The sequence below is a fragment of the Periplaneta americana genome, chromosome 15 (genome assembly GCF_040183065.1).
Source record: "Periplaneta americana isolate PAMFEO1 chromosome 15, P.americana_PAMFEO1_priV1, whole genome shotgun sequence".
NCBI classification, from domain to species: Eukaryota; Metazoa; Arthropoda; class Insecta; order Blattodea; family Blattidae; genus Periplaneta; species Periplaneta americana.
This window is the reverse complement of record NC_091131.1, coordinates 18,044,800-18,058,638: the sequence shown is the minus strand read 5'-3', so window position 1 is coordinate 18,058,638 and position 13,839 is coordinate 18,044,800. Positions and strand designations below refer to the sequence as shown.

Sequence of the window (13,839 nt, the reverse complement as noted above, 5' to 3'; positions counted from 1 at the left end):
CGATGGGTATGTTAAATCATTTTCTAACCCAATAGGTCAGTAGTAATTACCTACTGAATAAGTGAATAACAGTGAAGTTTGAGTTTTATAGTTTGGAACAGACTCTAAAGTCCATCCCTCATTCCACTGAAGGCTTCACTTCACAAAACGGAAGTAATATAAAATGCTTGACAGCAGCTTAGTTTAAGTGAGGGCTTTGACCGTTACTGTTCCTTTGTCGGTACGAGACAGTCTTAAGAATTTATGTTTGAGGGGGGAAACTTTCACCATGTCCTGGATAGGACGTTGTGTCCTCAACATGGTTCGGAAGGAATGACTACTGTAGTATACAGTACTTTTATCACACAGATTGCAAGAATGCATGCTGCGCCCACAATTTGTTTTGTCATTCACACTCCCTCATCTGGAAAATCTGGTAACAAAATTGAAGCGCGGAAGGAGGAGGAGACGGAGAATGAAGGCACTGACATGGACCACCCCTGAATGAAACACATTGTAAACCCTCATTAAAAATCTATAGTTTTCCCTTAAAACCTTCATTTTGTTGCATGTTGTTTTCCTTTATTTTTGCCAAATTCTAGGAATTTGCCGCCTTCCCGACATTTCCAGGGCAGTCATTGAAACAAAGTGACTAATTTTTAAGAAGTTGTGGTGCTAGCACTGTGAATAATATTTAAATGTCATTTTCTTTTAATTTTTGTCATTTTTCCATTAGTTTAAGGGCATTTTAATGACAATTTTAAGTGGATTTTCAGGTCTTCAACATCTGCCCCCTAATTATTAGTTTCTTCCTGCGAGAGGCGATTCGTTTATGTTTGTTTTATTAGTTTTGAACACGATAGGTTTTTGTTTATAACAGAAGAACATCAGTACTAAGAGAGATAAACAAACTTTATTAAATGAGTTCAAACGAAGATTCAGATATTCAAAATCCTGCAATTTCTGCAATTGAATATTTAGTAGCATCGAAATCCTGCTTAAGATACGTAGTGGAATATTAAATATTTGAAGATTGGTGTTCCAAGAAAAATGTGTGGTTCACATTACGCAATCAGTTAGGTAATAGCAGTATCATTACATAACTAGTTGCGTAATAGAATTATAATTACCTAAGCAGTTGCGAAATGGATGTGTTTACAACATTTTTATTAGCGATGTAAAGTCCACATTACATAATCGAAGTGTATAAAATACATGGCATGAAGTAATGTTATGAGAAGTAATGGAACTCATGCTCATAATTCTGTGCAAATGAGCGTTTGTATGCAGTATTTTTATTTCATTGTAATGTACCGCAGGGTACAAAGTTAGCTGCGAAAATTATCACCACATTGTGAAAGCCTGTAAGTACACAAACGTTCATAACTAGACCGCGTATTTATTTGCGTAATCCATATTGCTTACAAACTGATTTAACATATGAAACTTGGTTTCCTTCCATTATTATGACAACAGTAAACACTTACAAGCAAACATTCTCATGGGGGCAAATAAAGTTATTTTTTCCCCACCATGTTAATAATGTCAAAACAAGTGCTTACACAAAATTTGGCCACTAGAGCGCAATTGCGAGGGCTTTGCAGGACATAAGTTTCCCCGGGACCGTTTACAGAAAGAAAACAAAATTTCATGGAAAGTTTTATTGAAACAAATACAGCAATTGTTGAGCTATTTTTTAACATATTCCCCATCGGAATTCAGACATTTTTCATACCGTGGGGTCAACAGAGAGATACAGACGGCTGCCACACACTGGTTCCGATTCCAGGCGGAAGACTTCTATGACACAGGAATACAAAATTTGATTCCATGGCATGACAAATGTCTCAATTCCGGTGAGGAGTATGTTGAAAAATAGCTCAACAATTATTGCTGTATCTATTCCAATAAATATTTCCATGTGTGCATTGTTGTTTAAGAAATTGCCAGCCTTTTACTCCATTTAACACTAAAAAAATTTACGAAATATTATTTTTCGAAATTTATATTGCATATTTAGGAGTGCGATTTTATGGCGATTATTTTGCCCTAATTTTGATAATTGAAATTCTTTAACTTCGGTGAATATTTCTTTTTAAAAAAAAGCAAGCAATTTTTGCAAATTTCGCACTTCAAAGAGACTTAAAAAATAATAAAATGACAATTTTTTAATTACTATTGAAACAATCACTTTAAAATTAATTGAAATTTGTTTGCATCATTAATTAAATCCATAATTCAATTTCATTCGACTGTGAGGGCGTGACGGCACTGCCTTTTTGATATCACGAAGGCAGTTGTTGCGGAAAAGAGAAATGACCGTTGTTTGCTTGCGCTGCTCCATGAAAGTAGTCCCTGAAACTATGCGTACAGATACCACACGCATGTAATGCTGAACGATCAGATATGTGGAAATGTTCATTTACATTTTATAACGAAGGACAGTTCTTCACTAAATCCTTCAAGTACAAGGTGCGGCAAAGGAATCGGTCGGTTTTAGAAGGCCGTTTACCGAGCAACATGAGGGGTTATGGACATCGATCGACCGTCGTTTGTTAGCATTTTTGATGCCATTTTGTGTATTCATGGAAGAATGGAGCTCGGAGCAGCGTGCTTTCGTTATCGAGACATTTTTCAAGAATGGTGATTCAGTTGTGAAAACCCAGCGTGCCTTTTGTCTCCAATTTAATGTTGGCAGCCACGGAGCAGTTCCTGCTCGCAATACCATATTGAGATGGGTACAAAACTTTCGATTATCAACATCAGCTTGCAAGAAGAAACCACCAGGACACATTCGAAGTGTACAAACGCCAGATAACATTGAAAATTCAGTAACAGTTATGCACCGCATGTTTCCAGGACACATCATTTCTCGGCGTGGCGACACTCCCTAGCCTCTCCGCTCGCTTAATTTTAACGTCTGCGACTACTTTCTGTGGGGTTATCTGAAGTCCAAAGTGTATGTAAACAGACCCCAAACAACTGATGACCTAAAGATTTCCATTGTCCAGGAAATCGCCAACATTGATGGCGAAATGTTGGAAAGAGCGAGACGCAACTTCAGGGAAAGCCTTGAAGAGTGCATAGAGAAAGATTTGAAGGAAATAATTTTCAAGACAATCTAAATGTATGTCAACAAAATGGCATACATGGTCAGTTTTTTTGGCAGTAATAGGTTTGTTCTAATAGACACAACTACTGAGTTATTTCCATTTGAAAATCGTCCGATTCTTCTGCCGCACCTTGCAGATGTTGAAGAGGACAGGTAATAAAGGGCATCCTTGACGTACTCCTCCTGACTTTGACTCGTTTCATATAAAGGTTACTGAACAGGGGCAAAAGCTAATTGGGATTTCCAGGTCTCTGATCGGGTCAAGAACCTAATAGCTAGTAGAACTGATATTTTGTGGTGAATTTCGGCAAAGTCCGGAGGACCTAATTAGTCAAATCCACTCTCCTCAACTCCAGGCTGGGGCCCCCTGGGATCTTTTGAGGTGCGAAAGAGAGAGTGGTGTGCGAAAGGCAACGGGAAGCTACAGCATTTACCTTTCACAAGAAAAACTGCAAACATGATATATCATTAATGCAAAAGAAATTCACACCAGTATGCTTATTATAAGATTTTACAGAGCATATTTGCATGTATATTTCAAGCTTTATAAATGCATGTAAATCTGGGATCTATTAATAATTCTCCATGGCAGTCTTAAATTATGTTAGCTTAGTTATATATGTGTGTGTGCGACGTTCAGAGGTTGAACCATGAATCAAGAGGGAGCAGAGCTCCGTACTTACGACACGAGCAGTTCTTGAGCTCCTCTTCGTCATTGTCAGAGGAAGAACTCGATCCCAGGCCAAACAGCTCGTCGAACAGGAGACGCTTGTCCCCGCCATCCGTGTCGTTTACTTCCTGAAATAAGGAGACAAAATGACCAACTGTAACAGCTGAACTGAATTTAACTCTCATTACAATACGGCCCGATTGTATAAACCATTTAATCTTAGATCAGAGGTTAAATTGATCCTCGTTTTAGCTGAACTTGGAATTTTGTGCTGTATAAAGTCTAATCTGAGATTAATTTGTCTTAAACTAAAGTCAACTTTGACTGAAGAAATTTCTCCGATTAAGTTAGATAATCCAAGTTCAGTTATTTCTTTTCTGTTTGAAATATATGAGTGGCAGATTGTGCAAAAAAGAATAACCATTATTATTAATATTAATAGATATGGTAGGAACATATATATATATATATATATATATATTCAATTTCTTGTCTTAATACACAAACATTCTTATGATTTATAAGGCTTTATCGTGTTCAGCAGTATCAAATAACATAACCTATAATCATATTATGTTTATAACAACCATTAATTATTAATGGATGTGATAGGTACATTCATAAATTTTCAATTAACTGTATTACTAAACGAAAATTGTCGTTTTATAAAGCTTTATTATGTTTAGCAGTAACAAACACCATAACATGACAACAACTTGAGTCAACCTTCTTCTTATTGTACGCCATTATTTACAATGCACAAAACAAACCAGTGTCTCCAGTAGAGTGCACGGAAAGTCGCCAAAAAGTAGTTGGAAAGTCGCTAGATTCTTCATTATCAACAAACAAAGATTAAATTTTGTCACTATGGGGTGCTAAAAAGGTCGCTAAATCCCTATTTAAGCAATATAAAAGTTAAAAGAAATTGTCGTTGAAAAAGAGTTAAAGTCGCTAAATTGGCAACACTGAACAAACCTGTATAACATGGCCCGCGCATTACATAGTTCACCTGTTTATGCGATGTTGCCAAATCCTTTTCACGTCAACTTGGATTGCATTTCAACCAAGGTAATTTGATCGCAGAAAAGTTTTATACAATAGAAGAAGTGTCTGAACTCGGTTCACTTTCCGATCTTCGATCAAAGTTGATCTTTAGTCAGGGAGTTTTATACAATTGGGCCTACAAGTTTCAATAAATAATCTGTGATCTACTTTCTCATTTGATGCTGCAAATAATATATGCGTATTAGCTTGATGCATAAGTTCTTAGCGTTTTTGTTCCTTGTCACAACACTGCATTGTTGGGATATTGTTATCGTTGTTATTTGAAGTGTTGAGCTGTAAATACGCCTTGAATTTTTTTCGGATTTGAAGGAAGTTCGTGTTATTGTGGGCTTAAGAAGAAGAAGTGTCAACTGGAAAAAAGACATACTGTACAACCGACATGTTCTTCTGTTTGAGTTTATTAGAGGAGCAAAGGCAGCGGAGGCGGCTCGAAACATTTGTGCCATGTACGGGGAGAATGCCATCGGAGAAACCACAGCAAGAAAATCGTTCTATCTTTTCTACACACAACACTCCTCACAGAAGTTAGTGTCAATCCACAGAAAATTATGTTATGCGTATGATGGGTTAAAGAAGGCATCGTGTACTATGAACTGCTTCCCAGGAATGTAACCATAACTGCAGATATTTATTGCCAACAACCCAGACGCCTTACGGCCGCAATTGAAGAAAAACTACCGGGAATACTGCATCAAGTGCTGCTGCAAAGCGATAATGCACGCCCTCAATCCATTAATATGACGGAAGCAACTATTCAGGAGCTTGGTTGGAAGGTGATTCCACATCCGCCATATTCCCCCGATTTACGCCCTCTGATCTGCATCTTTTCGTCCTCTATCCAACGATGTTCAAGAAACTTATTTGATAACGAAGATACTTTACAAATTTGTCTTGACGATTTAACTCCAAACCAGCAGATTTCTTCAGACGCGGAACTGAAAAACTACCAAAGCGTTGGCAGAGAGTCAGATGATGTAGGAGGATATAGTATGAACCGTAAGTAATGTCATTAATTTTAGGGGGTTTGTCTTTGAGATATTTCAAAGGAAAAGTTTAATATAATTTTGTTCGTTTTTGCTTCCTTTTCGAGATAAAAATTGTTTTATATGAAACATTTCATAGCGTGTTTCGGGAAAGCCATTGATTTAATTCCCCATATTCTCAGTTTAAGAGAGCAGTGTATTATGGTGACTATTACACTTTTACTACGTCACACTACTTTCGACCAATAAAACGGTACGAAAGGACGTCTTTCAACCAATCATGCCCGCTTATCGCACAATTTTATCGCGTCCCTAGCATTTGTTTAATTTTATCGCGTCCCTAGCATTTGTTTATTTTTATCACTACCCTAGCATTTGTTTCTTTGTTTGCCAACATTTCAAACTGCACTGGTCTGGCCGTCAAAAATATATATAAAATTACAAACCACTCCAGTCGATGCACATCACTTTCAAATATGACTCGCATTTTGGCATTCAAGAACAAGAATTAATAAAGATCACTGGTCATATATGAAGAGTACCATTCGGAAATCCTGAATGAGTTGAGGGATACACCATGTACACCAACGAGTTCACTTCTTTTACGCACACGTCCAATATAACATCAACTGAACCACCAAAACATTCAAATTTGAAAATTGTATTTTCAATAATTGTTTCTTTTAAAATTATCCATGTTTATTTTTTATTTCATCATCGTTAATTAAAACGTTTCTTGTTTATTTCATCATCCCCAATTAAAACTTTTCTAACACTTGTTTATATTATTTAGGTTATGTTTGTTATAGCTTCTGCTATATATTATGGATAGTCACGTAACAGAGATTGTTTAATACTAAGATTTATTGAAAATCATCTGTCAAGTGACGTTGATTACTGGGATCCGGATGATTGAAATGGAATGCAAATGTTTTAATAAAAATGAAACTGAATCAACAAAGCCTTCTTGACTAGTAACAGTCCACAGAGTTCAATGATGATTCCATAGTTGGCACAACTGATACCGGTAACAAGAAAACATCATCATAAAACTCTACTGCCATCTAGCGTAATGTTGAGATGGTACAATAATACATTTGAAGACAGTTGTATTTTCGTAAGCCAATTAATATTTTATTGTACACTTTGTTACTTCTAATCTTTATATAGCCTACTTTCTTCTAATCGTGTAATAGTCAATTAAATCCCACTCGAGTTTTGATTTTCTCTAGATAAATCAAAACCTCTAGTGAGATTACTGTTGATAAATTATAAAAAGAATTTTAGTTTTGTCCTTTAAATATATAGAAATTTGATTCGAACAAATTTAACTTTTCTTTCTAGAAAGGAATTTTACAATGTTATATTGTTTTGATCTAGTACGGTTCTTGGCTTCGATAGACGATATAAAACGCAATGCCGCGTTTCCACAATGCGTGGATCGTTCCTAATTCATTAAGCTTCGGAGAATTATTGTTCAATATATTTTTTGTATTACAAAAGGAAATGCACATCAGATTACGTCCAGAATATGCTATTTTTATATTGAAATAGGAAAATATGCATGCAATGTATATAATATATATATATATATATATATATATATATATATATATATATATATATATATATATATATATATAATTTGAACTGGTAATGGAAATTACGGGAAAACGGCTGAACGGATTTTAATGAGTGACCCCTCATTTTCATGCCTGGCATCCAAAGTTTTTCGGAAAAGTAGTAGTTTTCAGTGAAATGTCAATTTTCCTACATAATTTTCCTATTTTCCAAAATCCATCTGTTGTCAGTTTTGAGAATTATTTTATTCAATCACGGCCGACTTGATAGAATTTCAGAACAAAACACACACTACAATAAACAATAGGCTATTACACGAAGGCCATGACCTGCAGGATTGCCGACATATTTAGAGCTCAATTCAATTTGTTATTAAAAACTGATTCTGCAGTGTATAATTTTCTGAGTACAGCTGTGTATTGAATATTCAAATCTACGAAACTTGAGGTGGTTTGATGACATTATTACCATTAGAAATTAAATATTATTATAGTTAATATCATGATGCATCTATTTTTTCATTAATTGTACATAATATTGATTCTATATTGATGACATGAAAGTGAAACGTTTTGTGGTTATGTAAGTAAATGTAGAGAATATCTCAATTTAGATCTTCATTTCTATTACTGAGTGGCTGCTATATATAACTACAAAACTTCAGTAAGATAATAATATTGTTATTAAAAATCAAATATGTTTATACTTATTAACCCAGTGGGGTTGGGTCATTTTCATATACTTAATGGCGGTGTATTGTAGATATTGATTACAGTTCCTAAGGAAAGATCAAAAGGTATTACTTACTGATAAAATAAGAGGCCTAGAAAATTTTGTAGTCTCCAGATAATTTCAGCAGGATCTCTTAGTAGGATAAAATGATTTTACGCTCTACATTTCAAATTCTACATGCAGCAGCTATACGAAAATGCTATTGTTCGAAAGCTTAGGAAACCTGACATTTTTTTTTAACTTTTGCCTACAATCCACAATGACCTGAAATAGCTACTCTATCGTCCTGACATTGATACTTGCGTTTTCGCGTTGAAACTCAAAAACTGAAGTTGGATAGGTTCAAGAAATCTATTTGGCCTAAAAAAAAATCCATTCAGAGGGAGTATGTTTCATTATTATGGAAGCAAATAACTATCAAAAAGACAAGTATTCTTCATTGAAAATAAATCTGAAAAGTTTTTATTTGAACGTCTAACGAACTTAGTTTGCAGCAGCATTTGCTGCACAAGCCACTAGTATATCTTAAAATCGACCCTCACAAGTATTAACATTGTAACTCACTTTCTTCCATTTTTCAGGAGAAGCAAGTGAGTTTTAAATTGATCATGTAAATCAGTGTATACAGATAGTAACAATGAGATTTTACATACGATTGGGAAGGTTTAGAGCTACAATGATAGTACTGGAAGAAAAAGAAACAATTTAAGACCATTTTAATTAGCATAACTCAGAACCATAAAAAATTGTATATATTATTATAATGTACCGAAGTACATATGATATTTCATGCAGATATTCTGCGAGATCATACGATGAAAGAGTAATGGAACGGAGAAAGCGTCAGCACGTAGAGCTGAAAACCCGGGTTCAAATCCCGGCGCCGGAGAGAATTTTTCTCCGTTCCATTACTCTTTCATCATAAAAAATTGAGTTACAATGTTAGTATTTGGGAGGTTCGAAATATGCAATCATATGCACTAACAAATATGTGTTGAGCTATTACTATTGCCATGGTAATTTAAGAAAACCAAGTTTCCATTATGTTACCAGTTATTTATGCAACTAGTGGAATATGAGCTTCATTAAGCTCGAATGTGCTTTGCAAGAATTATGTTCATATCCCACTATTTGCATATAATATTTTATTCGCGTTTATTTAAAAACGCGTTTATGATACGATCGTTGACTGAGTGCGATATGTAAATGATTACTACACAGTGTGGTAATGAATGCCATTACCGCATTCTGATAGGTAATCATTTACATATCGCACTCAGTGCGGTAATGGATGCCACTACCATGGTGATATGACGATGGATAAGTATCCATTATCAAACCAACGCGGATGAAGTATATTACGATACAAGGTTGGGAAATACTTTTTACAAAACCGAGGAATAAATTTCCGATATTTTGTAATGCACTTCACAAACATATGTTGTACAGTATTTTTTGCACGATAGTATATTTTGAAAATAATATTTTTAAAAATCTTAATATACATTACGTACATTACACTATGAATAGCTGACTGAAGGTTTAAATAAAGTTCAGTACATTTTAAAATCAACTTTCAACCGTGGCAGCCGTTTGCTATAACGATGAGGAAGCACACTATCGTGGAAAAATTTAGTTTACATGCAATATACATTTTGCATATAAATTCAGATTCTTCTGATAACTATTTATACATGTCGTGACGTATTCTCCGGCCAGCTGATGTCACGGGCGGGGCGAGTGACCCCCTCGCCTCGGCTCGCCGGCAGTGAAAGTGCGTGTGGCCGTGACAGTGACTTTGCTGCTGGCAAGGTTGGCTCCTCCCCTCTCCCGCCAGAACCCGTTTCATTGTATCGGTTCCCGTTCACTGCGTCCGTTACTTCCCAATCTCTGCTGTTTTATTTACTGTAGCTTGATTTATGTGTATGCAGGTCCGCCGTTAGTTGGAACTCACATTTCTACTGTTTTCCACGCAGTAAATTCTGATTTAAACGCTAGGGACAACAAGTAGATAAGGGTGTGTAAATCGCGAAAATTAAGTAAATGAGCGCTTAATATTAAATCAGAGTTGTATCAACGAGAATGAGAGTTGAAGTTTGACATAGGTGAAAAATGGTTCATATGTTTAGATTTAGATTAATTTAATAATAACATATACATAAAAACGTTACATTAAAATACCCCGAAAGAGCAAAACTCGTGTTCGGGGACAGTTCCGTTTCATAAATATACACACATTTAATGTAATATGTGTATTTTATGTCATAATTATGTATATATTTTATGTAACTATTTGTACAGGGCTATAATATGTATCATTTAATTACAGCCCTAATATAACTTCGGGTAAAATAGGGTTCTATAAACTTGGAAATTCAATAATAATACATAAATATACATACTTTGTAGACAAAATACTTAAGAAAAAGGTCACATAAAGATAATGATAATAATAAAGTTAGTAATAATAATACTAGTAATAACTGAGTGAAAAAAAGAGACGATGTTGAGATTGGTGAATTATTATTATCAGGCTTCGAGACTTCGGACCCGATAGAGCAGTTCTGTAGGAAATCTGCATAACGGCGTACTGAATATAGTGGTAAAGCGTACAGTGGATGGGGGTACTGTAGAATGAATGACAACAAATACTCAAAGGAAAACGCTCTGGATTTGAAGCTTCTGACGAATAATTTGGTTTTCCTACAAACCTATTTTCAAACTGTGTCTGACACTATTACACGGTTAGAAAAGTCAGAGCAAGAGATGCCGGAAGCCCTCAAATTAGGTAAGGAAATGACACAGAGAATTAATGAAACATCAAGTACATCGGTTACTGAACGTGTAAAACAGAAGTGGAAATCAATTTTATGTAAAAATAACGGATATGGATCACTGTGCAATATAAACAGCAAATTAGTGGACATAAAGTCATCTGAGAATAAAAGACTGTCTCTTAGAGACTGCAATGATGTTAGGTTTTTTCGTCATGCGACGTAGAGCGCAGCTTTTCACAGTACAAACTTTGTTTGGCAGATAACCGAAAAAGATTTACGTTTGACACGCTGAAAATGTATCTTGTAGCACATTGCAATTCGGTACTGTAACTGCACTTCCTAAAGACGACCAATAGGATAAGTGAAGAAATTAAAATTGCTACGTTTATTTCCACCATTAACACTGTGTATAATTAAACACTAATGCTTATACAAGACAGGAGAATAAATGCTTTTCACATTCTTTGACATTGTCATTGTGTAATGTATATTAACTTTCAGAATGTACATGTCTGTGTGTGTGTGTGTGTGTGTGTGTATGTGTGTGTTTCCCCATACTACCGTACTCTATTCTAAATAGCAACGTTGTTACCTCAACACATCTCTACCTTTCACTACCTGCAGCGAGTCAACAACCTACAGTACATGCACAGTAAACTTATTTTATCGGGTCCAAAGTCTCGAAGCCTGATTATTAGTAATAAAATTAGTACAGGTCATATTGATATAGTAACCAAGATAAGATAGAAAAAATATACTTAGGATAGAAATAAACTCGTTTTACAATACATGGTACATAATGTAATACAGGGAAGTCTCTCATATTTTTTTTTTAAATTCTGGATCTGAAAATTTCATTCCTTAAAGTAGTCAATTCCGGATGAAATTTTATTATCGAATTATACAGACGTGGACCATAACTTTTACTGTGTAGTAAAGCAGCAGTTGTGAAAAATTTACGTTCAACTAAATTAAGAATTTCATTTCGTCTTGTATTATGATCATGTGGCTGAGCTACAAATTTCATTCTATTTATATGATGTTTCTGCACTTGCACTAAACGTATGGAAAAATCATTACGAATCTGTAAATACAGAGTAGACAAACTCTGAATCCATTTTAACGAAATAATGGTGATTCGGACATGAACTGTTGAGACATTGTTATGTTGTGTACATATTGTAGTTGTTTTTATGAAAATTCCTACTTGACAGTACAGTATTAACTGTATTGGTTCAACACCAGGACCCACACTCTGACTAATTGTAAAAATACGTTAATAAATGTGGCCTTTTCAAATAAGCAGTCCTTTTTTAATCCATCTCGTATTGTTTAGAGTTTGGGCCCAGATCACATATATAACAGATGGTTCATCCCTATATTGAAATCGGCAGCACTTTGAAGATAACAACCGCCAGGACCGCCACCTGTCCGCCGTACACGAACAGAGATGGCAGTACAGTCGCTAATGCAATTCAAATGGGAGTTATGACATGGCTCCTTATGTAACAACTAAATGACAGCATAGTAAACCTGACAAAAGTTGTTACTGTCAAAGCCTATAAAGCCGAGCAATCTGGGTATATATGATCTAGGGTTAGGGTCATTTTTGTTTAGCTTACGCATCTGCTATTGTGATGGAATAACCTTAACTAGCAACAGCAAGAGTGTGACGTCTCTCACAGATGTCTACAAGAAGCAATACAAGTTATTCAATGTTAATTCTGGAATCATGATTCCCTAATATTTTTTTTTTCGTTTGATTTTCAAAAATCACTTTAAAATTCACAACTTCTGTAAAAATACTTAGAATTCTTATAACAACTTTATAACGAAAATCTAATTTGAACGTACGTGAATTCTGCAAGTCTATACAAAATATCATTGGCCTATTTGTAATATAATTTGTTTTCGAGATGTGTGCGCTAGTGTCTTGCAATGTTCGAATATGAAATATGTTACAAACTTCGTCTTATTTCATATGAAAAACTAATCGCCACATATGTGATAAAATCTTTAAGCGGTTGAACATGAAGGGGTGAGAGTGGAGGAAGGCGAATATCTTTTCAACAAGGTGGAACAAACACTTCAGGCTTCGTTCTGCAGAGCGAACATCGGCAAATATCGAACTTCTCTATACTCGACAAATTTGAACCGAATATAGCGCCTTTAATGCACGACGCATGTGCAGTATACGGAAAATTAATAATTTTATTTCACTTAATATTTAATAGTGAGTAAAGAAAAAGCTATGTGCTTAAAAAGTTACATCTCACTTCTTAAAACATTAAAAAATTATCTATTATAATTCTATAAAATTGCAACAAATTCTGACTGAAACTTTTCCTGCTTTTGCAGTTTAAATATATTCACATTTATAAAGATTTTTTTGATGCTTTCATGTACACGTTCCCTTTTTATTGCACTTAAAGGAAATCATAAGCGAAATAATTATCATTTGGTAATATAATAAGATGACGGATGACGTGAATATGTTAGCAGAAAGTCCACAAACGATAGGTTTGAAAGTAAATCCCGAAAAGACAAAGTATATGATGATGTCTCGTGACAAGAATATTGTACGTAATTGAAACATAAAATTTGGAGATTTATCTTTCGAAGAGGTGGAAAAATTCAAATATCTTGCAGCAACAGTAACAAATATAAATGACACTCGGGAGGAAATTAAACACAGAATAGAAATGGGAAATGCGTGTTATTTGGTTGAGAAGCTTTTGTCATCCAGTCTGCTGTCAAAAAATCTGAAAGTTAGAATTTATAAAACAGTTATATTACCGGTTGTTCTGTATGGTTGTGAAACTTGGACTCTCACTTTGAGAGAGGAATAGAGATTAAGGGTGTTTGAGAATAAATTCTTAGGAAAATATTTGGGGCTAAGAGGGATGAAGTTACAGGAGAATGGAGAAAGTTACACAACGC

At 34.9% G+C, this 13,839-nt stretch overlaps 1 protein-coding gene across 1 annotated transcript in view; it reads right to left on the bottom strand.

The window, feature by feature from the left end:
• Positions 1–13,839, bottom strand: part of LOC138714691 (trypsin-1) — a 79,220-nt gene that overhangs the window by 27,299 nt on the left and 38,082 nt on the right. Inside the window, exon 2 of the mRNA XM_069846754.1 lies at positions 3,775–3,889. Within this exon, the coding sequence (XP_069702855.1) occupies positions 3,775–3,889 (115 nt within the window). The remainder of the gene's footprint in view (positions 1–3,774; positions 3,890–13,839) is intronic.